Source organism: Podarcis bocagei (assembly GCF_964188305.1).
Source record: "Podarcis bocagei genome assembly, chromosome: 17".
NCBI lineage: Eukaryota > Metazoa > Chordata > Lepidosauria > Squamata > Lacertidae > Podarcis > Podarcis bocagei.
Window position 1 is genome coordinate 3956349 of NC_138143.1, and position 25767 is coordinate 3982115.

The following is a 25767-nucleotide window of genomic DNA, read 5'->3' on the forward strand; positions in this document are numbered from 1 at the left end:
AAAACTTTTACTAAAGGTGCTTCGCCTGCAATATTATAAAAAGCACAAAACTTTTAATTTACTTTTTGCTTTTGCATATTAAAGCCCTGCCTTCCTACAAGATTCCTAGCAGCAACCAAGGTGATCCATTAGAGGGTGGCAGATGACCTCCTTCCTGCCCATTCCAGATTAGCACAGCTTCTTTTGAGGGCTGGGCTGCACCTCCCAAGGGAGCAGGCCAGGTCGGCTGCCCAAACCAGGCGGTGATGCCCTTCTCAGGCCGCACCCTTTGCACAGCAATCCTCCTTGGTCTCTCTCCAGTTTTACCTGGTCTCCACCGTGAATTTGTTGGGCTTGTTGGTGGTCCCACTTTGGATGCCAGGACCATGCACTCGAACCCTTGTGGGGTCACATCCTTCTGTTACTGGAACCCGGAAGGGGCTGCTCGGCACAGGGCTGCCATTGTAAGTCACATCAATAGAGTGGACACCTGAAGAAGAAGAAGGGGGAAAGCTGGAGCTCTTGGGTGCTATGCCTCGAACTTCAAAGCCTATGCATCGCGGAAGCCCTCCTGTGGCCTCAGGTGTGCGCAGACTGGTGGCAGCCAAGCTCACTCCTCTGGCACTATTCCCTTTAATGCCCAGGCTCAAGCAACCCAAGACATTTTGCTATATGAGGCAAAAATGTTTGATGGAGCACATGCTTAACAGTCATGATTAAAGAGCATGTGTGCATGCTACACACACATTTTCACTCTCCACAGTTTCCAAAAAGGACGTCACCTCATCTTGCCCAATGGTAGGGCCAGAAGTTTCAGGTGGCCAACACTGAAGACTGAACAACAGCATCAATTGCCCATGAAACTGGGCACATTTTCAAAGCAAAAAGGGCAGGCTTGTGAGGCAAGCGTTGAAGAGGATCTTGGAAATCCATAGCCCCTCTGTTAGGGTCTGCACCATCAGTACTAAGGGGGCTCCCCACATCATGAACACCCCTCCCTGCCGCTGCACAGCTCTCTCACCATCTTCATATGGAGTGTACTCCACATTGTAGGTCCCATCCCCATTATCACGCACATAGCTCTCGGTCAGGTTTCCTGAGGGATTGGACACTCTCGTCTTGACATGAGGGCCTCCAGCCTTAGTCAGGGCTCGTGCATCTACGCTGAACTCTGTGGTGGCTTCACGGAACACACCTGGTGAGCACAAGCAGGGTCAGAAGTCACAGAATACAGAAGGAGGCTGCACAACAGGACTCTCCCAACCCAGTCTCATTTTGCGTCCTGTTTCATGAATGACCCAAGGCCCTACACTGTATCCAGCATCACCTGGGAAAGTAATTTGGAATGTGGGTCTGAGCCAAAGCCCCAAGTCATTTGCACCTATCACCAGAACTATCCCCAGGCCAAATAAGACATCCTCAGGGCAAGATGGAGGCCATCTATCACAGCCAAGCTTGACATGAAGGGTCTTCACTCCCCATTACTCTCCTCCCTAGCCTACACCTCCAATCCCCTTATTATGAAGCCCCAGGCTAAGGACAAAATGGTGTACCAGCATCCTGTGCCCACTTGTCACCAGCATATAACAGGTTTGACTTTCTACCCCTTCTGTCTATGACAAAAATTTCTATAAGGATAATGCCTGGTGAAGTCTTAAGGAAGCCCCAAGAGGGTTGTTTGAAACTTCCAGTGCCTCTGCCCTATAACTAGGGGGAAACAAATTTATTCCCAAAAATACAGACGGGCAATTACGTTTTCCTTCTGCAGCTCAAGCAAGGCATCTAAATTCAAATTAGGCTGACACAAATTTGTCACAGCAATTCCCTTTCCCCTCTCCAAACCCAAGCCATAAACTTCCTAGGACAGGCTGCAGACTACCCAACGCCAAGTCCCACTGGGACACTCTTCCAAGGAGAGGGCCCAGCCAGCCTCACCTTTGCCTTCCACTCCGGGCCCGTAGACTTTAACTCCAGACGTGTCCACAGCTGGTTCCACGTTGAGCTTGCTGGGGAAGTTTGGCACAGGCTGCCCACCGTATTTGATTGTGATGGTGTAGACACCCGGGCAGAGAGGGATGTAAGTGATGGTGTAGGTGCCATCGCCGTTATCCCGCACGTGGACCTCAGCCTGTGTGCCGCTTTCCGAAATGATCTCAATGGTGAGCTCTGCGCTGCCGGCGCTGGAGCAGTCCACGCTGAACTCTCCCGCCTGCCCCACCGTGGCGTGCTCCAGCCCTGGCCCAGAACACTTCACTTTGGACGGATCAAAGCCAGGCAACACCTGGGCTTTGAAGGGAGAGCCTGGCACATGGGTGTCAGCAAAGAGGATGTTGATGTTGTACTCGCCAGGCTCCGTGGGCAGGTAAGAGACGGAGCAGGTGCCATCTCCATTGTCCAGGCACTCGATCTTGGCCTCACAAGGGCCCTCCACAGTCAGGCCAAGGCCTCCGTTGCCAGCCCCTTTGGTATCTATGGTAAAGGGGGCAGGAGCGCCAGCCAAGCCACCCTTCAGGCCTGGTCCATAGGCCTTCACCTGGGACAGGCCAAGGGCAGGGGGAACAAGGAAAGAGAAGACAGAAGAAGAATGCTCCATGGTCACTTTGGCCCATCAAACAAGACCTTTAAATAAAAAGGATTTATCAAGGCAAACCCTCCCGCCATCAAAAGGTGACTATTTGCTGCACCCCGATGAAGACAAATTCTTTATAAATGGTCAACTTGCCCCTTCAGATCTATGCAGGGCTCTGAGTGACTGAGTTCATGGAGATGTGTGCAGATCTCAATCTACAGTGGCAACCACCCAGAGACAAGTTAGCACAGCGATAAGAAGGCTCTAGTCCAGGGAGGATGGGGGACCGGGGCCCCTTTTCCAGGTGCCATTTCACTCCTAGCAGTCCCAGCAGTCAGCATGACCAATGGTCAGGGATTATAGGACTTGGAGTCTTACAACATATGGAGGAGAACAGCAGGCTCCCCCACCCAGAAATTAGTCAGTACAGCCTCCACCTCGACTCAAGTCTGCACTACTAGACAAGCCCTCCTTTTCAGGAAAGAAGAATTAAGGGCATTCAGGGTTTTGGTTTTTTTTGGAAACTCAAGCACTAATTTGCCCAGGGAAAGGATGCGCCTCTCCTAATATGGTCAACACATACTCTTTATTAGGCACGTGCACACACACAAATATTTAAGCCCCCCACCCACTGGAATAACCAACATCCACACCGTCAGATTAATCTAGACTCTTAAGGGTTTGCTGTCTGCATAATAATGGTTTCCTGCCCACAGTGACCCCGTATGCCCCATAACCAGGCCCACTTTGCCTGGTCTAAGTATATGAAATGGCTAGAGCTCACTGGCTAGGTCAGAATGTTATTGTACTGTGAAGTTACAGGAATGGAAGGTTTGAGACAGGAAGAAAGAAAAGTCAAGATTTAGGACAAAACAAGACACTTCAAAAACAGGGCACTCTGTGCATGCCCCATGAGACCACCACCACATACATGCTGCAAGAAACTGCTCAGAGTTCTAGAACACAGGAGGTGGCAAGCAGACTGCTGTTCTGCACCTCCACACAGAGACTGAATCAGCCAAGAAGGCCCAATCCCTCTGCCACATTAATGGGGTGTGTGTGTGTGTGTGTGTGTGTGTGAAGCTCCTACCTTGGATGGGTTGGTGGGGGGTACAGCCTCCACAGGGAAGGGGCTGCCTGGGACTGGCACACCATCATAGGTCACGTCTACTTCATAAGGCCCCTCTTCCCGGGGGATGAACTTCACCACGCTGTTGTCGGAGCTGAGGCCTGGCTCCACCTTGCAGGGCACAGGTTTGCTGGAGGGGCCTGTGATCTTGGCAGCCACCTTGCCTTGGCCACCAGCCCCCTTCGACTTGACGGTGAACTCCTGGTCCTTGCCCACTTCCACTTCTGCAAAAAACAATGTGTGGGGGGCAGAGTGTGCATGTTTGTGTCAGATCTTAAGTGTATTTGGCCCTTTGAATTAAAAAAGGAGGGGAGAGATCCTCCTGGGCCAAGTATTCCTACCCCCAAAATCCACTGCTTTGCCTGCCCTATAGAGAGCGGCTTAAGAATTGCTAAGACAGAACCATCCACTAGATTCCTAGGTAGCCGTTTCTCAGATTTATAGCACCACTTCCTAAGGCCTAGAGAAGGTGACAATACTTTTGTGGCTGGGGTTAAGTTGTGGGGGGGGGGGGGAGAAATACTGGCATGACTAGTGTTTCCTGAAAAAAACAAAGACCTTGGAGTGCTTCCAATCATCTGGCCCTGGCAGGTCTCCAGGAAGCAAAGATTTTTAATCCAGCTGCCACTTGGGAGGCATCTAAAAATGGGGAATTTTCCCATCATGGTTTGATCTCCATGGAACCCCAAAACCCTTCCTGGGGGGGGGGGGTTGTGGTAGATGATTGCCTGTGTGACAAAATGCCCCCAATCTTGTCAGGGCAAGACTCCACAAGGCCAGTTTAAAGGTTGCTGATGTTGGGAGCACAGATGGGTTGACAGGGATTTTTATTGTGTGGAGGCTCTGCCACATGGTATGGGGAGGAATGTACACACATGCATAGTGCAGAAACTGCAATGTGTCAAGGGGGAGGGTGGAGATGGGCAGGAGGAGAATGCTGCTGCCATAGCTTAGAATCATTCTGCAGACTCGCACAGCTGCCACTCAAAAGGCCATTGCATTGAGCTTCACCCTTAACATGCAGCAGGCTTGCTAGTCCTGCCACAAGAGGCAACACCACGGGAGCTGAATTTGCTAGAACCAAGGGGAAACCGCCCAGTTCCCCTTGTTATTTCTGCTATTGCCAGGAGGTGTGGTGTTAATGTAATCTTGTTATATTTATAGCACTGCAATTATGGGTTTTGTACGTTATTATATTTGCCATTGTGATTTTCTTTTGCCGTGAAATTGTTATTGTGACAACCGATTGAGATGCATTCCCGTTTCCTAGGCTGCAAAAGCTGCTTTGATTTTTTTGTAGGAGGGAAGCATACAAATAAAATTATGATGTTGCTGCTTCACATCACAGGCTGGTGAAGAGGATGACGGGAGCTGGGTTGGCAAAAATGCAGCTGACTGAAACGCCAGGGCAAGTTCTAATGGGTGGGTTGCTGCTGGGGGAGAGGATGCGGATGGGAACCAAGAGTGCTAGATGTGCTGCCGCCGCCATTTTGGGCAGAACTCTGTGTTTTAAGTGCAATGTGATCTGACCCCAAGACTCAGGAAAGGTCCTACTCTAGTTTTTATGGCTGTAAAAGTACATTTGCAAAAGTGAATATGCTTGAATGACTATGCCTCCTGGAACTCATAAACCCAAGACAGCAAGCAACAGAGCAAAACTATTCCACATTTGCTCTGCAAAATTGCAGGCCTGCAAAACCCTATTAATGCAAGACTTCTCAATGTGGTCATATCTTCTGAGCTGCCTGAATCTGCCTCGCAGGGGCCAAAACTTCCCAAGGGATGCTGGAACAGATGGGCTCTTGGTCTGATCCCAGAAGGCTTTACCAGCCAGCTGCAAACATTGGCTGTATTGTAATCCTCAGGGATTAACTTGACATGGCCAACCTACTTCAGACAAGCCAATGACTGCAGAGAAGCAGAGTAGACCTTTAAGTGTGTGATAGATCATTTCTTTATTAGGTGGTTACCTTTTAAGAATTTTTTTTTTAAAAAAGAAACCCAACAAGGGTTGTGTAAACAGCAGGAGTACAGTTCAGGCACCACCCTCCTCCACATCTGGTGCCCTCCAGATGTTTTGGACTACAACATGGTTCGCCCCAAGCACATTGTAGTTGAAAGCATCTGGAAAACACCAAGTTGGGGGAAGACTGAACTAGTTCAATTCAATCTTCATTTGAAAGGAAGGGGGCAGAGACAAACTAACTAATTTAAGAGTGGGTTTAGATCAAATTGTAACTTGTAGGAACACAATACCTTTACTAGAGCTATCTTACCTTATTCCCAAATTTGACTCTTGTGCTGCTTTTATAAAATTAGGCTTACTCTAATGAGCAAAGACTTTTACATTTTAAAGACATTTTCTTTGGGTATACCAGCCAAGAAAGACCGCAGCTTGAAATTTTGAACAGATGAAATGATATAGGCATGCAGTGATGCAACCAGAGCCAGGATGACTTCACAAAGAGCCCGTCCTGTTACTGCTGCAAAAATCTGGAGATCCAGATGCCTGTTTTAGAAGCAGGTTTCTAGCCCTCATGCTGGCCAAAAGTATGCTATAATGATGTCATAAATGCTAGATGCAGAGTGGTTAGAGGTCAACACTGTATGTAGCTCATCACCCTTTCCGAGGATTAGCAAAAAGCAGATACAGGCACTGCTGTGTCCAGCATTTAGGTCACTGGGATACATACTGTCGCCAAGTCCAGAGATCTTGATCTTGCCGAGGTCCAGGGTGGGTGCCACTCCCACACTGAAAGGGCTTTTGGGGATGTGGTCTCCTCCATATGTAACATTCACTCCAATGTTACCCTGAAAGTCAAGAACCATGACTGTCATCACTTAAAGACACCATTTTTGAGTGATAAAGAGGCAGCCGTCTCCCGCCCTCATCCTGCCAACTCCAAGCCACAGCCAAATCTAGTTTCTTACCTGAGTAGATTTTAAAGACTACTTTAACTGAGACTGTAAGCCTGTATCTGGACAGCCACACCTCCCGACACTTAGCAAGGGCTCCTCCGCGAGGGGTGGGGGGGGGGAACCTTGCATATAGCACATCCAGGACAAGACTAGGCTAGAACACCAACCCTACATGCAAGCCACAAACCATCCTATTTGCCTAAAGCTGCCACACCAGGCTCCTCTTTCCTTGCTCTTATTAGAGTTTGAAGACGCCGGATCCTAGCTGGCTTTGTGTATTTTGGGATGAAGTCTGCTACTGACCAAGAAATCTTGCCTCGGGGATAAGAGAGCCCTTAAGATCCCATGTCTCCTCCCCATCACTCACCTGCTGCACAGGGGTGTATTTGACAGTATAAGTGTTGTCATGGTGGTCAATTATTTCAGAGTCTCTAACAGCCTCTCCTTTGGCCGGGCCAGTGAACTGGACATCCAGCTTAGCCTTGCCAGCTGCCTTGGTGTTGACTGTGAAGTAGGTTGGTTTGCCTATCTCCACACCTGTAGCGAAGGGAGGTGAAAGTTAAACAACTTTTCTAATAAGCTCCTTAGTACAATGCTTACCAGAATCCCCCCACCCCAATCATCCAGTTTAGGACACAAACCATTCGCCCAAAGCCACCTCTTGCCTAGGTTTGAGTTCTACCCATTTTGCAAATTGGGACACTCAATAAAATGCTTTTGTCAGCTGCCTTCAGCTGTCCATACTAGAGGCTCAGTATTCCCATTTCCTTCCTCACACCATCCACTCTTGACTTCCAAAGGGGTGGTTGAGGATTTCTGCCTAAGAGATGGGACAACACTGGAGAGAGAATGCCCTTAGATTCCCTCTCCTCATAAACTTGGGAGAAACTTTGGACAGCAGAGGAAGGAAGGCCTGTAACCCAACCACAGCCCCTTCCCCACCATGTGACCTCCTGGGAGTATTCCCAATAATCCCTGGTTACTTGCAGGATCCTATCAGTGTGGGAGGGAGGGATAGAAATGCTCCTCAAGGAGTACTGAGGACTAACAAAGCCCCATCCCACCAAGGATTGATAAATCATGCCCCCACTATTTGGCGGTCCATAACGCAAGCACTGTCCTGGATCCAGAGTCATGCATACTTCTAAGTATGGGAATCAGTGGGTCTAAAGAGTTGGAGCTTCAAAGCTCCTGCACAAATGTTAAGAGAAACAGGTACCTTTGGGAGGAATTTTAGTCATCCTTGCTCTAGCTTAGGCTTCAAGGATCCCGATACCCAGCCATACAGTTCAGCCCCAATTCACCCCCATTTACAGAGCATCCCCCAGCTCACCACTCCTGTTGAGTCCAGGTCCCTCGGCCTTGACTTTGCTGGCATCATGTGAAGGATCCACTTTGATTCTGATGGGGCTGGTGGGGGTGGCCTGCAGATGAACATGAAGCAAGTGAAAACATTGCTTCCTACACTCTTTTGGCCTCCTCCCCACCCCCACCCTTCTGCAGTAAGAGGAGCTCTTACCTGGTCAGCAAAAAGCACCATAATGGTGTAGCTGCCAGCACCGCGGGGTGTGTACTTGACTGTGAAGGTGTCATTGTCATTCCGAATGATGTCAAAGTCTATGTCTGCCTCTGCTGGGCCCACAACGCCTGGTGCACACTTGATGCCGATGCTCACGTCACCTTTTAAGAAGTAAAAAGTGGGAGTGAGACAGCAGCTTTAACTGGAACCCAGCTGCTTTATTGTGGCCTTCCCAAAGGTACAGCACAGAGAAGGGGAACCTGTGGCCCTCCAGATGGCATTTAACTTCCACTCCCACCAGCCCCAATCAAAACAGCTAGTGGTCAGGGAAGATGAGAGTTGTAGTCCACACCACCATCTGGAGCAGCCTTTCTCAACATGTGGGTCCCCAGATGTTGTTGAACTACAACTCCCATCACCCCTAGGTAGCAAGGCCAGGGCTCAGGGATGGTGGGAGTTGTAGTCCAACAACATCTGGGGACCCACAGGTTAAGACCTGCTGATCTGGAGGATCATGAGTTCCCTGTTCCTGGTGTAAAGGTCAAGGTAAAGGGACCCCTGACCATTAGGTCCAGTCGTGGCCAACTCTGGGGTTGCGGTGCTCATCTCACTTTATTGGCCGAGGGAGCTGGCGTACAGCTTCCAGGTCATGTGGCCAGCATGACTAAGCCACTTCTGGCGCATGTAAATGCCGTTTACTTTACCGCCGGAGTGGTAGCTATTTATCTACTTGCACTTTGACGTGCTTTCGAACTGCTAGGTTGGCAGGAGCCGGGACCGAGCAACGGGAGCTCACCCCGTTGTGGGGATTCGAACTGCTGACCTTCTAATCGGCAAGTCCTAGGCTCTGTGGTTTAACCCACAGCACCACCCGCTTTCCTGGTGTAGCAGGTCTCTAATACTGAAGGCAACAGGTGGGTACTATGGCAATTTGTTATCAGGCGTGACTCCCGCTAATTGATTTATGGCCCTCAATTAGCTCTTCACTGCCCGGCACACTTCTCCTGCCGCATGCTCTGCTCCGAGCTCTCCGTCACGCCATAGCAGAGCTACGCACAGCGGTGTAAACTGTCACGTGGCTTGATTCAGCTTCCAGACAAACACACAGAGAGTCCAGGTTTGTCTATTTACAGCTTTTATTCCGATATTTCTCAGGAATTTCCAGGACTATTTGCAGCCATCACAGCACTGCATCCTTTCCCCACAGAGTACAGAGTGGGACTGGCAAACTTTGCCCAAGCTCCTCCCAAGCTTCTAAAATTGACGTCAGAATGGTGTGGCATCATGGGAAGAACTTAACCTGTTAAGTTCCAACTCCAACAGGTACTCGAGTAACACCTAGCTACTGACTGGCTCCAGCTGGAGTGGAGAGCAGGGAATAATCATAACCATTCCTGGCCTCTGACAGAGATGCAGTGCGAGATCATGACCTAAGGCAGCAGTATTATGAAACCTTGATTGAAAGTAAGCCCTACTGAACACAATAGGAAGTGATTCCAAGTAGTTTCAGGAGTCCACTGAAGTAGAGGGGAAGAGTCTTCGTGACCAGGTTTCAGTTTGGCAACAGAGGCCAGCATTCTGTCAGTTGTCTTCAACTGGGGGGGGGGGGACAACCGGTTTTAATCCTATAGCATCCAGGCTTGCTGGGGTGTGATTTCTGCAAGGGAGGGCTATAGGTTTCTTGGCATCCTCCCCAAACTATAATGCCCAGAACCCTTTGGGAAAACCACAACTGTCAAAATGACAGCAAAGAAAATCTAGCAAGCCATACATGTCAATGGAGTGGGTAAATAACTCAAGGCACTTCTAGCTTCATATGCAACAATGCCCTGGTTGTGTCTCATGGACAGAGGAGCAGTCAGCAACTAACAGGGAAGAGGCCTTGAGGGAAAGAGAATGATGATAAAAACAAACAAGGACTGCTCATCTCATTGCCAATGACTGTTCAGTGACACACTTAAACAGTATTAGAGTGTGGCCTGACTCAGATCTAATGCAAGACAACAGTGAAGGAAGTTTAGCTATTATTTAGCATTGACACTGAAACAGATAAGGCACAGTTGATAGCTGTTGCTCCACTTTTGCAGGCCACTGTAGCTAGAAGGTGAAATGCTGAGCAGGGAGCAAAAGCAGATGTTTGGAAGCCTGGAAGCCTTAAAGCATGTTTGGAGACCTTAAATCCATGGTTTGGTGTGGCCCAAGCCAGGGGTGTAGTGTGCCAGGGGTGCCATGGCCCCAGGCGCACCATTTTTGACCTCAGTGCTTCTCTCCACTCGCCCAGGATCCCCTCTGCGCAGGCAGGCAGGCAAGTGTCTTAGGGCAGCCCTGCTTTGCTCCAGCGGCAGCGCTGGTGGTGAGGGTTGGGCTGGCAAGCGCTCTCCCCAGGCGCCGGCAACCAACGCTATGCCACTGGTCCAAGCACAAGAGTGAGTGAGTGTTGGGAGTCAGGAGAAGCATGGCTCTTCCCTTTCTCCTTGCTTTCTACCTTACTTCTCCCTCACCCTGCACTGTAGGATGCGTAGCCCTAGAGAGCCCTCCCAAGTACAGGAACTTTAAAGGGTCAAAGCTTCTAAACATTAAAAGAGGCAGCAAGCAACAGCTATTAGGATACAAAAGGATCTGCTGAACTGGGCAATAAAGAAGGGAGCGGCTGATCTCTGCAGAGGGAGCAGAAACAGATTGCACAACTTTGTCTATTGTTTCCTTAGCTGTCAGCAGAAGAAGAGGGAGAGAGACCAAGGGCAACCCCTTCAATGAAAAATATTCTCAGTGTCGTTTTATGCAAGAAAAAGTTTCTTCTCTACTCCCACTTAACTGACAATCCCCACCACTTGTAATTACTTGTAAGCCCACCCACCTGTCTGGGTTGCTCCAGCCACTCCAACAGAATATGAAGAACACACAATGCGGCAGACAAACTCTGATGCGAAGTGCAGCATCCTCTCTCCCCAATAGTAGGCAACATGTATAATGACACAAGCCGCTTATGGGGCCAGAAGGGCAGTGCTTCCAACATGGACACTCCACTTAGCCATTGGGGGCTAAAGCCACTGGGATATATTTTAGAGGAGTCTCAAAAAAGGTAAAAATATACACAGAAGGGTAGCTGCGCCAGCTTGTTGGGAACAAATACAGTACAACGAAGTCTTGTGACAGTCTTTAGACAGACAGACAAATTCATTATGGCATAAGCTTTTGTGGCCTCAAAGGATGAAAGTGAATGGGTTTCAACTGACAGAATTTGTTACAGAGACTCTTGTTTTGCTATATTAAAAGGTAGAGGCTGTAGTAAAGCCAGGGACAAGGACCTGGTGAAGCTCAGAGTTGGCCCAGGGGCTCGGTTCCAGTTGCAGTTGTCCACACACAAAGAAAAGTAGTGCAAAGTCCGGAAACCACCACCTCAACAAGGCAGAGGGCTGCATCCTGGGCTCTGGGAAGGGAGCATCCCAAGACCCTCCTGCAACCTGCCCTGATCCCAGTAAGCAAGAGAAAACAGCTGAGTGGCGGGGGTGGGGGGGTGTTAAACAAATGGAGAGTGTAGGCGACTGGCAAGTTTGACCTGCTCTCCATTTATTTATTCTCTCACCTACCCGCATAGGTTGCGATTGTGTATGTAACGTGAGTTGCGGGCCCACTGTTTATGGTCTCCATTCTGGGGCAGTGGGCCAGAGCAAGCCCCCTGCAGTTCTGCCCACAGTGTCTACCCTCCAGAATGGAGCACTCTCTGAGCTTCCCCCTCCAGCTCTGTTGGGGGGGGGCATCAACAGAAGACAACTAGCTTATCAGAGCTGTGCTTCCAGCATGACCAGTCCTGCCCTGGGGCTTCTTGGCCTGGACTCCAGGTGACAGAAGCCCTTCTAGACTCACCTTGCCCGGCTTCTGCACAGTCCACTGTGAAGTAGGTTGGCTCGTGAGCCTTCAGGCCAGTCTTTGCCACACCAGGACCATACACTTTCACTTTGTTGGGGTGGCTGCCAGCACCAACGTTGACCTAGAGTGAGAGATGGAAAAACAGTGTGATGTAACATGTGATTAGTAATTAAATCTACACAACAAGCACACCAGCCCAGTAAGACCCTGCACACAGACAGCTATAGTCTACACCTGACCTAGCTATCTGCTTGCAAGGGGAAATAAGTTTATTTAGCTACTTGGTAAGGGAAAGACACAAAGAAGCACAAAGTTGGAAGGGTCCCTGAGGGTTATCTAGTCCAACCCCCTGCAATGCAGGAATATGCAACCTTAGTGTTATCAGCACCATGCTCTAACCAACTCAGCTATCTATCCGTTTTTTGCTCTCAGAGTGTGATTGGGGGTAGGGTGGAATACAGAGAACACCAACCCTGTAGGGACTGTTGGGGATGTTGACTCCGCCCCATGACACCATCGCCGTGTGCTTTACGGGCTTCTTGGGCAGGTAGGAGCAGCTGTAGGTGCCATTGCCATTGTCCTTCACAGAGACATCCACAGGGGATCCTTCAGAGTCCTGCAACGGAGAAACAAAAACAGTAGTCCTCTGTGGTAAGATCAGCATCCTGGAAGCCTCTTCTCCCATTCTTCATAGTGACAGCACGAGATAAAGCTACGCCCCCTCTGTAGCACAAGCACCAAGTCTCACCTGTACTTGCACCTTGAGAGGAGCCTTTCCACCACTCTTGGCATCTACTGTGAACTCAGCTGGCTTGTTGACTGCAACGCCCGTTTTCTCCAAGCCTGGACCATGGGCTTTGACCTGGAGAGGGGTTGGAAGAGAGGTGTGAACTCCAAAGCAACTTCTGCACAGTTAGAACACACTGCACTGGTCATCATAAGGTTTACAGCTAAACCTTCATTCAGCGGGAATGGCTGGAGCATGGACACAACACTTGAGGTTGTGAGAGCTGTGCCAAGCACACAACTCCATGCTGGAAATGTTTTTTGGGGACACTACTCCCATGTAGCTCAAGCTAGTCTTGCCCAGTCCCCATCTGGAGTACAGTACTTGGTGGTGGGGAGAAGGGCAGCAGAACACCACTGGCTGACAGCAAATCAAAATAAAAGTATGGATTGCCAAAAGGGACAATGTGCTTGAAGACCTTTTTCTACCATTGCCACTCCTCAACCAGAAGCACCACTCAACCCTTCCCTTAACTGTGACCTCCAACTACCAAGCTCTTCCACACAGTCATAAAACCTAGAACCTTTACAGCCAAGATCAGCTTTCCAATAATGTGTATGCTCACACCAGGAAGAGCAGTTGGCAAGACACCCCTACAGACGTGGTTGTGACGAGTTCTCAAGCCACCAACATGGGCCAGTTACTGGTTCTCAGTTCTGCTTTCCTCACAGCCTTATACATAGACATACAAGAGTGCCAGGATGCACCATCCCAAAAGGAGTCTCCTTCATGCAGACACTTACCTTCTCTGGGTAGAAGTCCTTGGGAGCAGCTTTGATTTCCGCCATGAAGGGGCTCAGCTTGATGTCTTCGTTGTTGCAGAGCACATGGACTGCATATTCGCCTGGCTCCTGGGGCCAATAGCGCACATTGCAGGAGCCATCGCCCTTGTCGTCACACTCAATCTTGGCCTGCGAGGGACCCTCCACAGAGAAGCCTGCCAGGAGCACATGCAGAACCAGGCATTAGCTCACAGTTAAACCAACACTCGGAAATGCCTATCCCAACAGTTAGGTTATCCTGAAGACTTGTATTTAGCTTAAACACTGATAGCATATCAGCATCTAAGGCTGACTACTTAATCCTACAAGGGTTCTGAAGGCTGCTTAGAACCAAGTGAAAGTCATTTAAACAATTTTTGAATACACAGACAAGGTAAAAGTAACAAAGGTGGCTAAACAAAGCTCCACCTAAGCAAAGGCCTTAAACTGCCCAAGGTGACTGCAGCTGAAGGGGCAGGTGGGCTTCCTCAGGCAAAGAGATCCCAGGTAAGGATGTTACTGGTTCCCTGACCGTCCCTTTTCCCTGAACACCAAGTCATACCATCCAGGAACCTGGAGGCTCCTTTAGCGTTAAGGCCAATGCTGACCAAAAAGCGCGTCCTTCAGAAATCTGCTTGAGCTTTGGAGCCATCTAAGCTAGGAGGCCACAACACTGTGACAATGAATTCCCCAAGTCAGTTATGCATTGCGTAAACACCAATGCCACAAATGCCAAGCCACTTCCGCTCCTCTCCCAACTTTGCCGGTTACCTAGTGTGCCAACGTCATCACCAATGGCTTCCACCACGAAATCAGCAGACTTGCCGACCACGCCTCCTTCCAAGCCTGGCCCCCAGGCCCGCACCTTCTGGTTTGTACATTCCGTTCCCACTTTTACCTCAAATGGGCTAAAAAAAAAAAAAAAAAAAAGGCCGGGGGGGGGGGAATAAAAAACATTTATGTTCGATCTCAGCCTTAAGATAAAATGGATTATCTTAACAGGCCGATTTGCTAATGAAACTTGCCTGCTCCAGTTTGCTCCAGCAGTGCAGCTAGCACACTTGCAAGTCATCACATGAGGAGGTATCAGACTGCAGAACAAGAAAGCTGCAGGAAGCCAGCCCTATCATTTGGTAGACTGAGGGACCAGCTGCTTTTGTGTGTCACAAAAGGACTGCAAAAGGTTAATTTATTACAGCTATGTTGTACACTGCCAGGGAAAGAAGGAGTGGCCCTTGTGGGATTTTCTGCCTCAGGTGCCAAAACAACTTGGCTGATTGAGCACTTAGGCTTGGAGACGGAGTCATCAATTGCTCCACTTAAGCAGCAAATGCCTTGGCCAGGCCCTGTGCACTATTGCGGTGATTGGACAGCCACCCATCCCCAAAAATACAACAGGTCCCTAATTAAGTCCTACCTAGTCTGTTTGCCTAGTTATAAATCTCTTGAGTAGCAGATTGTGTTTGCCCCTCTCACCCCTCAGGGAATTGTGCAAAACACGGGAACATCTAAGTTTGCAGGCTGAAAAAGAACACTCATTCCCCCAGAAGAGGAGACATACTGCACCAACGCTAGATCTCCACCCCCTCTGGAAGTCATGCCGGCTCTCCTGTTGGTTAATTGGAATCAAAGCCCCAATCTGCTCTGTTTTTAAGTGTATTTTACCTAGGTTTTTAGTTGTGTGGTCTGTTTATTTCTTACATTTATTAAATTTGTACACCACCCTTCATCCAAAGCTCCCAGGGTGATTCACAGCATTAGTTGCTTTTTTCATGGAAACTGGACCAAAGTGAATTATAAAGCAAAGATTTCAACCAAGTATAAAAAACCAAAACACCAATAAGATATAAAAAGACAGGTCTAGAAGATGAGCAAGGAAGATGCAACAAATGGGAGAAAATAAAAGTTTTTGCCTCTTTCCATAAACTGATAAAGAGGGTAACCAGGAATGCCTCCCTGGGGAGAGGATTCCACAAGCAGGGAGCCACCACCGAAAAGGGCCGTTCTCAAGCTGCTGCCCTCCAGACCTCCCCTGGGGAGGGGGGCACATACTAAAAGGCCTCAAAAATAAGGTGTTTGGGGACCTCTATTTAGGATTGAGAAGTAGTATCTAAATTTTTATTCAAATATAAATGAAATGAAAACTCTACAGCTGAGACCATCAAGTTGAATGCTAGAAGGATCAAGGCAAGGAAGAGATTCAAGGCACCCCTATAACTCATAGTATCTCCCTGAGTCTCAGCAAGCATCCCTTTCCTCCTCTCTTTCAGATGGAAATAGTTCTCCGCCCCCTCCTTCCCCAGCCTTCCCGCTTCTTACCTGCGGGGGATGTGCTGCCCACCCCAAGTGATTGTGACTGTGTAGTTGCCAGGAACTGTGGGGTAGTACTCAAAACCATACACCCCATCACCCAGGTCCTTCTGCTTGACACGTTCCTCAAGTCCTTCTGTGGGAAGAGATTGTGGTGGTTGAGGGCGGAAGGAATTTCATAACATACAGAAAAAGCAAAACAAAACCCGTATACCTGCCAGTTACATATTACCAAGGAAGATCATGCAAGCATGCCCTCACCTTGCGGAAGATAAGTCAACGAGTTCTTGTACATCATGTTTATCACAAGTCTCAGCACGGCTCCCAGGGAGAGCTACTAGGGTCAAATGCCCACTGGGTCCATGAAGCACACTGAATATACCTGATCTCAGTCACTATCCCAATCTTTCTCCCAAATAATAGAAGATAAAAAGGAGGATTCAACTCTTATGCACACTATTCTGAGCACCCTGGAGGAAAGGCAAGATAATACAATTGGGAATGCTGCCAAGAACAAGTATAGGTTGGGAGTGCTTCACAGGTGGAAGAGCATCTGCTCTGCATGAATGTATGCAGGTCCCTAGTTCAAATCCTGGTGTCTCCAGGGATGCCCTGTCTAAAATCCTGGAGAGTCACTGCCCATGAGTTCAGACCAGGGGTGGGGAACCTCTGGCTCATGGGCAAAATCTGTCCTACCAGGCCATTTCCCCAAACCATGCCCACCTCCCCACACCTGACACCATATGTGATGTCAGGTGTGAGGCAGGTAAAGACTCAGCTAGATTCCCTGCAGAAAGTGGGACTGAACTCTAGCACATCAGCACATCGCACTATCTCCCTTCGCTCCTGCTGGTCAACTTTGACAGGTTTGCCCACAGGGTTTGGTCAAAAAGATTCCCCACCCCTGGCTAGACAATATTGAGCTAAAGGAACCAGCAGCTTCTTACCATCCTCACATTGGCAAGGAGGTGGGGCTGGTGGGTGGGACTCTGGCCTCCCCTCACCCTGGTGCCCATTTGCATTCAATTCCCCCATCACACTTCTCTAGTAACTGCAGCCCTTACACCAAAGCCCCATGGAAGGGGCTTGGATCAAAACACTGACACACAGCTGCAACCAGCTTAAGTACAGCTTGCTGTTTGGCAGCTCCAAAGAGTCCTGGATGTCGTAACATTATACTGCGCTCTGCTCCCCACCACTGACAAACCCAAGCATCCCTTGAGGGCTCTTTGCAGGCTACAGCCTCCAAGGGAATAAAATGCAGTCACATTCTCAAGATGTTATCTTCCAGCTGGGAGAGATCTTCAGCTCCGATAAATGTCTCAGGCTCCTGAAGTCTGCCTGGGGCCTAGTTACCCAACCTCTGCTTTGAATGCTTGCGGCTTGAACCCAGGGTTAGAACTGTCAAAATCCAGCTCCTCCATCATTCACATACCTCTCTGCATTGCTGCAGCCTCTCCTTCCAGCCCAGACAAGAACCCAGTTATGTTTTCTACAGTGGTTTGTGGCTCTGCTTGCCCTGCCATGACTCCACAACAGCCACTCAATTTACTGCTTTGCTTCCTTGCCTCAGCACATTTCCATGCTTGCACAAAGTACAAATGCCACCATCAGCCCCTCCTATAGACCAGTTACACTTGCACCAGAAGAACTTCCTGCTGTAAGACCCAAGAATTTTAAAACAGTCCATGGGCAAGCAAGCGAGATTGATAGCTTCTTAGGCTTCAAAGAGTTTCTAGAGCTTGCCACGTCTGAGAGTCAGTGGAGCCCAAATCACCACGTCCCCATCAATGGATGCTCCAGCACAGCAGAAGCAACAGCCTCCTGTGCAACCAGCCTGTTCCCTCATTGGTAATAAATAACTCTGCAGCCGTGTTAGAAACCGAGTTATGAAGGCTAGGAGCTAAATGGCACCTTAAACCTAGGTTATGGGAGCAACAAGGGAATGGCCAGGCACACTTTTTTATAACAATACAAAGCTGAAGATGAACTGCAGCTAAAATATGTTCATTTTTCACATGGTCTAGTCCTTCCCCTGCCCACCCCCTAATATTCTTAAGAGGGTCTCTTCTCCAGTCTTCAGAGAGTAGCTGGAAGTGGGGAGGCAGAAAAAATGTCCTCCTTTCTTTCCACTCTGCAGTTTTAATCTGAAATCTTAGGCACATTTCTGCGCCCAGAGCTCAGAAACCTCTCGCACTAATGAAAGTCCCTGTCACAAAATGTGCTTAGAACAATGGGTGTTTTGAACACTGCTCTGCAGTTTCTTCCTGTTCCCCAAACAGATCTGGGCATACATTAGCCAGATGGGCTTTGCAGTATACTGCTTGCCTTCCAAAGGGGCATTACCATAGAAGCTAGGGGTCTGCTTTAAGACATGTGCAGCAGCTGCACCCCAAATGCCTCCGAGTCTATGCAAAGTGTCATCAGGCTCCCAACACTTCTCACACAGAGTAATTAGACTATAGCGCTTCCAGGCCAAAAGGCAGAGCTTCTGGGTTAAGTGCAAATCCCACCCTCCCATGTCTGAAACACAGAGGGTGGGGAAGACAAACACACACACTGGACTTACTTGGGCCTTTTATTGTCACTTTGAGCTCTCCGCTGCCAGCGCCTTTTGTGTAGACCTTGAAATCTGCTGTCTCCTTCACGCGGACACCTTTGGGCTGGAGGCCTCGACCCACAGCCCGGCAAGCATTTGGGTTGCATGCTGTAGCAGCAGAGAGAGGGTGGCAGAGAGGGTGAGCGTCCCTATCGAGTCCAAGTAGAATTCCAGTTTACCCAAGTGGGTGGGTCTTTGCCATCATTAACACGCCAGGCATTCAACTAGCTCCACCCACGAGAGGGAGGCCGGATCTCAAGCCCATAGGCTGCTCCCCTGGACAGAAGCAACATGCACCCTTGCCACAGGTCCCCACCCACACCTGCCAAGAGTGAAATACCATTGGCCCTGGATCCAGGCGCCGAGCAGCTGGGAGGAGATGAGTGCCAGCAGAGATCCAGGGAGATGGCTCTTCAGAGGAAGAGAGGACAGAGCAGAGGAGAGCTGGGCCAGGACAGGTGGAGGTAGGCAGAGAGGAGAGGAGAAGCGTTAGGAGCAGAACAAAGAACCACCCCCCTTCTGGTCACAAAGAGGAAACCAAGCAGCAGCAGTGGTGTTAAGGTTAAAAGAGACCCCACTGAGAAGCCCCGTGCCAGATGGGAGACTCACCCTGGCCAATGGTGACCGTATATGGGCTGCGGGGGATGGGGATGCCCCCAAAGGTGATGTAGATGGTGTAGGTGCCCTCCAGAGTGGGCTTGTAGGTGCAGCGGTAGGTGCTATTGCCTTTATCCTCCAGCTGCTGCTCCACTGTCCCTTTCTTGCCAGTCGGATCTTGGATGATTACCTCGATTTCCCCAACACCAGCACCTGGGGGGAGGGATTAGGGTAAGATGAAGAGAGGCAGGTGTTAGGTGGAGATAGTGCATGCAACCTTAAGTATTCAATTACGGGAAGGCCTTTGATCTGGACCAAGAACACAGCAATGGGTTTCCAGGGGAAAAATAAAGCCCTGCACAGCTCCTTGCTATTTTCTGTAGTTAGCAGTGCTGTGCAAGAGAAACATTATGCAAGTTTTGCTTGCTCTATTTAATTTACATAGGAATTGCAGGTTTCTTGGGGCAGCATTTTAAGAACAGAAGTCAAGTGCTATTTATACTGCATCCCTACCTTCCATGCTTAGGGCACCCGGTAGCCAAGCACCTAGCAATTAAAGACATTTAAGAACAGCCTTAAAATTTGTTTGCAGCTTCTTTCTAGCTAGTGGAGAAAACACCACAATGTCCCCAAGTTAAAACTTCACTATGTTTCAGCCTTTGGTAACAGACCCATTTCTGAAAGCAAAGAAATGGAAGATTAGTTTGCTACAGTGACTGTGGGCTGCAAGTTATGCTCTACTTAGCACTGGATAGGCTTCAGCTAGGATTTAGTAGGAGACCTTTCATGCTTGCAAGATGAGGCCAACAATTCAGACAGACTTGCTTAGGCAGCAACTAGCCTGGAAGCAAAGGTACTCATCTTCAGCCTCAAGAGTTCAGAGGAGACTATTCTAACATCCAGCTATAAATAAAAATGAAACGCCAAGACAAGAGACCAATTGTTTGCAAAGGGCTGTTGGGACAAGGAAGTTGCCTTTTGCCTGAAGGGAGAAGAGCCGAGAGTTTCAAGGCAGGCAAGGAGAGAGGGTGACATTCCTGGATAAGAGAATCAAGGATGACTGATCTCAAAGCAAGCTCTACTGTGTACTCTGAATCATTGTTTCGTTTCATATCCTGCCACGTTGAATACAATATTACTCAGGGCAGTTCTGAATTCACAATTACACATATGAAACTTAAGAACACGTGGAATCATGAAACTGTATATTCCTAATATAAATGTCTGATCATTCTGCCTCCTACACTATGGCATACTGAAGCAACAGGCATAAACTTCACCACAATGTTGACCAACTAAAGCCTGGACAGCAGGAGCAGAAAGCAGTTCCTCCAGCCACAGCCTACCTTGAAGGAGTCAGAGTGGGGCTGTTAAGCCAACTAAGCTGCCCTCCTCCACGGACAGCCTTAGGCAAGCTACTCACTCACAATCTCTTCCTTTTGGTATTCTCTGTAATCCTCCCAACAATCTTATGTGAAGCACTGGACACTTAAAAATGCTATGTGTAGCCTGACTTGTTCCCAGCTTGGAAGTCCTCCCACCCAGAGCTGTTAGTCTCTGAAGACATGTTGCTTTGACAAGCAACTCCGAAAGCAGGAGAGCTAGAAAGGTTCCACTTTGGCGAGAAATTGAAGCCTCCAACACAATTACTCAGTTGACAGTGAGAAAAGTTCTCCAATGACAGTTTATTCATTGCCAACAATTCAAGTGTCCCCAACACAGTACTCCCTCCCCCCCAGTGTTGCTGGACTGCAGTTCCCATCCTCTGACCATTGGGGCCAAGAATGCTGGGGCTGATGGGAGCTGGGGACCAAGAATGGACCAGGTTGGGGAACGGTGGCTAAAATATTTATAACAAGTTTCTAAGAAACCAGCCAACTACGTCATTTGCTTTCAAGCTGCGTCCAGGCTTCAGCTGGCCAACACCCTTCCACCCTCTCAGAACCAGCACCCCGCCCCCATCCACTGACCAGCAGTGAAGATCTCAAAGTAGGTGGTCTTGTTGGCAATGTTGCCCACAGGCTCCAGGCCAGGACCCTGGGCAGTGACCTTGCTGGCATCCCCGTGCGATTTGTCCACATTCACCTCAAAGGGGCTCTTGGCGATGTGCTGCCCAGCAAACAGTACCGTCACCTGGAGCAAAAAGTCAAGGTCGTCAAATGTTGATCACTGAGATGAAGGCCCAGTTCCAGAATTTTCTCCCAATCACCTACACGATATATAGACTCTTACCTTGTGGATTCCTGTCACCTTTGGCACATACCACACAGAGAATGTCCGGTTCTTGTCATTGTTGGCAATGACCTTCGCCTTGAGGACAGACAGAGGAAGTTCATTAGTGGTTGGCATTGTACAACCCACCCAAAACACCCCCCCCATAACTCTTCCGCCTCAATGCCTGGCCATCCAGACCTCCAAGGACACACTCCCAGGGGGACTCACTTCTTCCCGATGTCCAGCAGGGTCCTCCACATAGACTAGCACTTCTCCCTGGCCAGCACTGATCGTTTCAACGGTGAACTCTGCCTTCTTCTTCACCATGTTGCCTGTGGGCTCAATGCCTGTGAAATGATCAGACACAGTAGTAACTGTACCACCCCTGGCCTGTGTACAGCAGTGGTTCTAACATCACCTCTACTGTACAGCCTAGATGACCTCAGGAAAGCCCACAAATGCTAGCTAGAGCTGATGGGAGAGCCACAGAGATGGTACAGAGCAAACCATCACAAGGCGATCACAGGGTGTTGCAAGGAAGAGGTTAAAAAAGCATAAAGGTAAAGGGACCCCTGACCATTAGGTCCAGTCATGGCTGACTCTGGGGTTATGGTGCTCATCTCACTTTATTGGCCGAGGGAGCCAGCGTACAGCTTCTGGGTCATGTGGCCAGCACGACTAAGCCGCTTCTGGCGAACCAGAGCAGTGCATGGAAATGCCGTTTACCTTCCCGCTGGAGCGGTACCTATTTATCTACTTGCACTTTCAAACAAACTGCTAGGTTGGCAAGAGCAGGGACCGAGCAACGGGAGCTCACCCCATCATGGGGTTTCAAACTGCCGACCTTCTGATCAGCAAGTCCTAGGCTCTGTGGTTTAACCCACAGCACCACCCACGTACAAACACCTTTAAGTCGAGCCCCATGAGGCAGCTATTCTATTCATGACACCCTGGATCCCCAAAGATTGTTGGGCTCCCATCATCCCATTGGCTAAAATAGCAGGATTATGGAAGCTGCAGCCCAACCACATCTGGGGACCCAAGGTTGAAGAACGCTGTCCTAGGAAAACACCCACCTTGTCATTGTCCTTGTCAACACCCACCTGCCCCCACTGTGGTCAATCTCCCAATTGTTTAAGAAGTCCTCCAGACCCTCCTCTGCACACATGTAATCCCAAGCCTTTACCACCTGTTCCTGGACTCACCTGGGCCATAAGCTCTGGCTTTCTTGGGGTTCAGTTTGGGCCTAAGGGGGGCTCCTGGCTTTAGCTTAGCTTTGGGGAACTGGGAGAGGTATGTCATGACCGAATGCTCATCAACATTGGGGTCCACAATCTCTTCAGGAGTGATCACCTACAGAGGAAAGAAGGCAATTAGCTGGAGACAGCAAAGAAGAGGCATGTTTACCTCTCACACGCCAGGAGTCAAGTACAGAGCAGGCACAGGATGCAGCCTCCCAGGAAACCCAGTGCTTGTTTTTCAAAAAGTAGACTTCTAGCCCTGAAGGCTGCAGAGGGGGGCCTAGAATGTCACTATTTTAAGCATTTCTGGGAAATCTAAGCAGCATCCTGGAGGAGGGTGGTGTCAAGGGATAACACACCTTCAGACTCTTCATTGCTCACTTGCCCCTGGCCAAAACTGGAAGCAGTAAACACTTTTGCCAATACATCTACCCATAGCAGAGTTCAGCTTAACACAAAGTATCTGTGCTGCTTACCTGTGGGATGCCCAGCCAGTCATCCGCTTGCTGCATGGCCTCCCGGGCATTGTTGACAGGTTTGCTAGCATCCCACGAATCCCAGTCAGGGCACAGACCTATTTGAGAGAGTGTCCCAGCTCTTTGTCAGTCACACACAGTAGTAACACTTCCTCCATACAGATCTCTGGAACAGTGCTCTGGGGCACTGTAGCATCCGTTCACAACGTAAGGTAGAAATAAAGCCGAAGGAGCAGGCATCCAGCACAGGCCACTCCAACACAGGCATCCCAAACCATCAGCGGAATATTAGACCCAGGGCCAAGATGGAGTTGGCATCAGTGACAAGGATAGCCAATGCTGGTGCCCTCCAGATGATGATGTACTCCAACTCCCATCAACCCCAGCCAGCATGGCCATGGTCAAGGATGACAGGAGTTGTAGTTCATAAACTTCTGGAGGGAGCCTAACTGGCTACTCCTGATCTATGGGTCAACTAACACAGGAAGTAGTGCTGGCCTCCAGCTCCCATGTGAGCAAGTCAGAAGAGGCCTCCTTGCAAACCTCTCAAGTTCACCCTCTGACCCCCACATGAACAGTGCTGCTCCTTCGCTTACCTGGGGCACAGCTGTCAACAAGAGCGCCTAGTGCCCGGCCGCTCTGCCAGTCCCTGCTGAAGTTGGTGATGGGCAATTGAGGCAGTTTGTTTTGGATCCAGCCCAGCAGTCGCTGCTTGGGGGTTTGTTTCTTGGCCTCTTCGTCATCTTCCTCATCCCACATGGGCATGGAGATAGAGTAGTGCAGGATGAGCGTCCAGATCAGGCCCAGGATCAGCTTCAGATTCCCATCCACGATAGCTTTGCTGTCTGAGAGTCAGAAGCACAGTTCAGCATTCACAAAAGAGGACAGTGACCTGGACTTTCAGGGAAGACGAGCCCCACTCAGCAACATCCTAGGCCTTCTCCCCTCGGAATTCTCTCCTTTAGTAGGAGGAAGGCCAGTCTCTACACCTAAGGAAACTCAAGAGGAAGCCTGCAGGCAGTTTCCACCAAGTAATAAGTCCACTCCCACCTTTTCTCACCTCCTCAATAGATTGGAGACCTATAGAACAAGCTTCTAGCAAGAGATTCTGTCCTTAGGGGCCTGAAGAAGCTGGTGGGAGGGATTTTGATGAAGAATGGCCACAATTTGACTGCAGGTAACATGTTTGAAGAAACTTAAAAATGATTTTAAAAGTGGCCTGTGTGTGCTGGTTACTACCATGCCTTTTTCACTCATTGGCCACTGCCTGCCACTTTAGATGCCGTCATTTCCACCGACCATGTACTAAGAATGGCTTTCCTTTATACAGTCTCGAGTCTCTTTGGTAGTGTCTCTTCCACATCTACACTTCCTAACCTTATTTTAAAATAACAGTGACAACAGAAAATAAACAAGTTGCAATTGATACTTGATGTATTGTTCTTGCTATGGGTTCTATTTATTATTTTTATCTCCTGCTTCATCCAGGGAATTTTGGGCGGCATACATGGTCCATACTCCCTCAAGTTTCATTACAACAACCCTGTGAGGTAGTTTTGGCTGTGAGGGAATGAGGGTCTCAAGATCACCCAGTAAGCTTTCATGACTGAGGAGAGATTTGAATCTGATGCGAATACAGTTCTCCAGCCACTCACGATGGCAGTCAAACTTTATGCAAACTAGTTTAAAACCTGATAAATCTGAAAGCACCAGAAGCTGACTGGACTGTACTGAGCTCAGTGGCTATAGTTTTGCTTCATTTTCTCCTTTTCCTTGCAAAGTGTGGTGACAACAATGCCCCCCTCCTTTGGCAACATGACAGTGAGATGAAGTATTACTGTAGCTGTGAATCAGACTCAGGTACACTTACTTGGAAGTAAGGAGCCACCGGCATTGTACACTATATAAAGTTGTATCACTTTCAACAGTCATGGTACGTCCCCCTAAGAATCCTAAGAAATGAAGTTTGTTAAGGATGCCGTTGCGTGACCTCATTTCCCTCACAGAACTACAACTCCCAGAGTTATTTGGGAAGAGGGATTGACTGGTAAACAGTAGATCTGTGAGGGGAATAGTGATCTTAGCGGCCTTAACAAACTACAATCCCCAATATTCTTTGGAGGACACCGTGACTGTTAAAGTGGTATAAAAGTGTCTGCTCCTGTACCTAACAGCCTTTTCCCTTAGAATATTGGAAATACTTGAAACAGGTCGTAAGAGTCATTCTCTCCCTTGCCCTCCTCCTGAGGTAAAGTTGACTGTATCCAGGGATCCTTCAAGAGGTGATGCCCAAACTCTAGATTGCCCTCAGTAGCTCAACGTATCTGGTGCCAACCCTTAATTGAGTTTCAGGGACTAGGCAAACATCATTTTATTTGCACAGGCTTTTTAATTTGTTTTCTTTTAATAACATGCTTGCAGTTCAGTTCATTTTAACGGCTACAGCATTTTTGCCACAAATTTAAGTAAAGGAATACCAAAACACAAAATTATTCCCAGTGAGTCTATTCAGGAGCAAGTCAACAAGTGCTGAAAAAAATCCAGTACTAAACATGCATGTGTAAAATGGCCCCCCCAGTTAGGCCCAATTTTGCTACAAGGCCATAAAGAAAGGCAGCCAATGAAGCCTGGGGGTGGGGGGGGGAGAGCCATGTTCTTCTGCCCCAGGCCCTTTGTTGGCCCCACTTTATTTATTTCAATCCCCATATATGTATCTCTTATGTAGAGTCTCCTACAATTTTTGTTTGCAACATACTGCCATGAATCCCACAGTATGTGGGATGTTACCAAACATAGA

General features: G+C 48.9%; 1 protein-coding gene across 4 annotated transcripts in view; it reads right to left on the reverse strand.

Moving 5' to 3' along the window:
- Positions 1–25767, reverse strand: part of FLNA (filamin A) — a 69349-nt gene that overhangs the window by 33781 nt on the left and 9801 nt on the right. For all 4 annotated transcript variants that reach the window (XM_081177180.1, XM_081177178.1, XM_081177179.1 and 1 more), the window contains exons 3-24: positions 23567–23815; positions 22971–23068; positions 22459–22606; positions 21482–21600; positions 21272–21349; positions 21010–21172; positions 19052–19252; positions 18413–18550; positions 15853–15979; positions 14305–14441; positions 13516–13709; positions 12734–12847; positions 12458–12601; positions 11983–12106; positions 8116–8276; positions 7930–8020; positions 6964–7133; positions 6371–6488; positions 3639–3901; positions 1915–2512; positions 1001–1174; positions 307–469 (exon numbers count right to left, since the gene is read on the reverse strand). In XM_081177180.1, the coding sequence (XP_081033306.1) occupies positions 307–469; positions 1001–1174; positions 1915–2512; positions 3639–3901; positions 6371–6488; positions 6964–7133; positions 7930–8020; positions 8116–8276; positions 11983–12106; positions 12458–12601; positions 12734–12847; positions 13516–13709; positions 14305–14441; positions 15853–15979; positions 18413–18550; positions 19052–19252; positions 21010–21172; positions 21272–21349; positions 21482–21600; positions 22459–22606; positions 22971–23068; positions 23567–23815 (3772 nt within the window). The remainder of the gene's footprint in view (positions 1–306; positions 470–1000; positions 1175–1914; positions 2513–3638; positions 3902–6370; positions 6489–6963; positions 7134–7929; positions 8021–8115; positions 8277–11982; positions 12107–12457; positions 12602–12733; positions 12848–13515; positions 13710–14304; positions 14442–15852; positions 15980–18412; positions 18551–19051; positions 19253–21009; positions 21173–21271; positions 21350–21481; positions 21601–22458; positions 22607–22970; positions 23069–23566; positions 23816–25767) is intronic.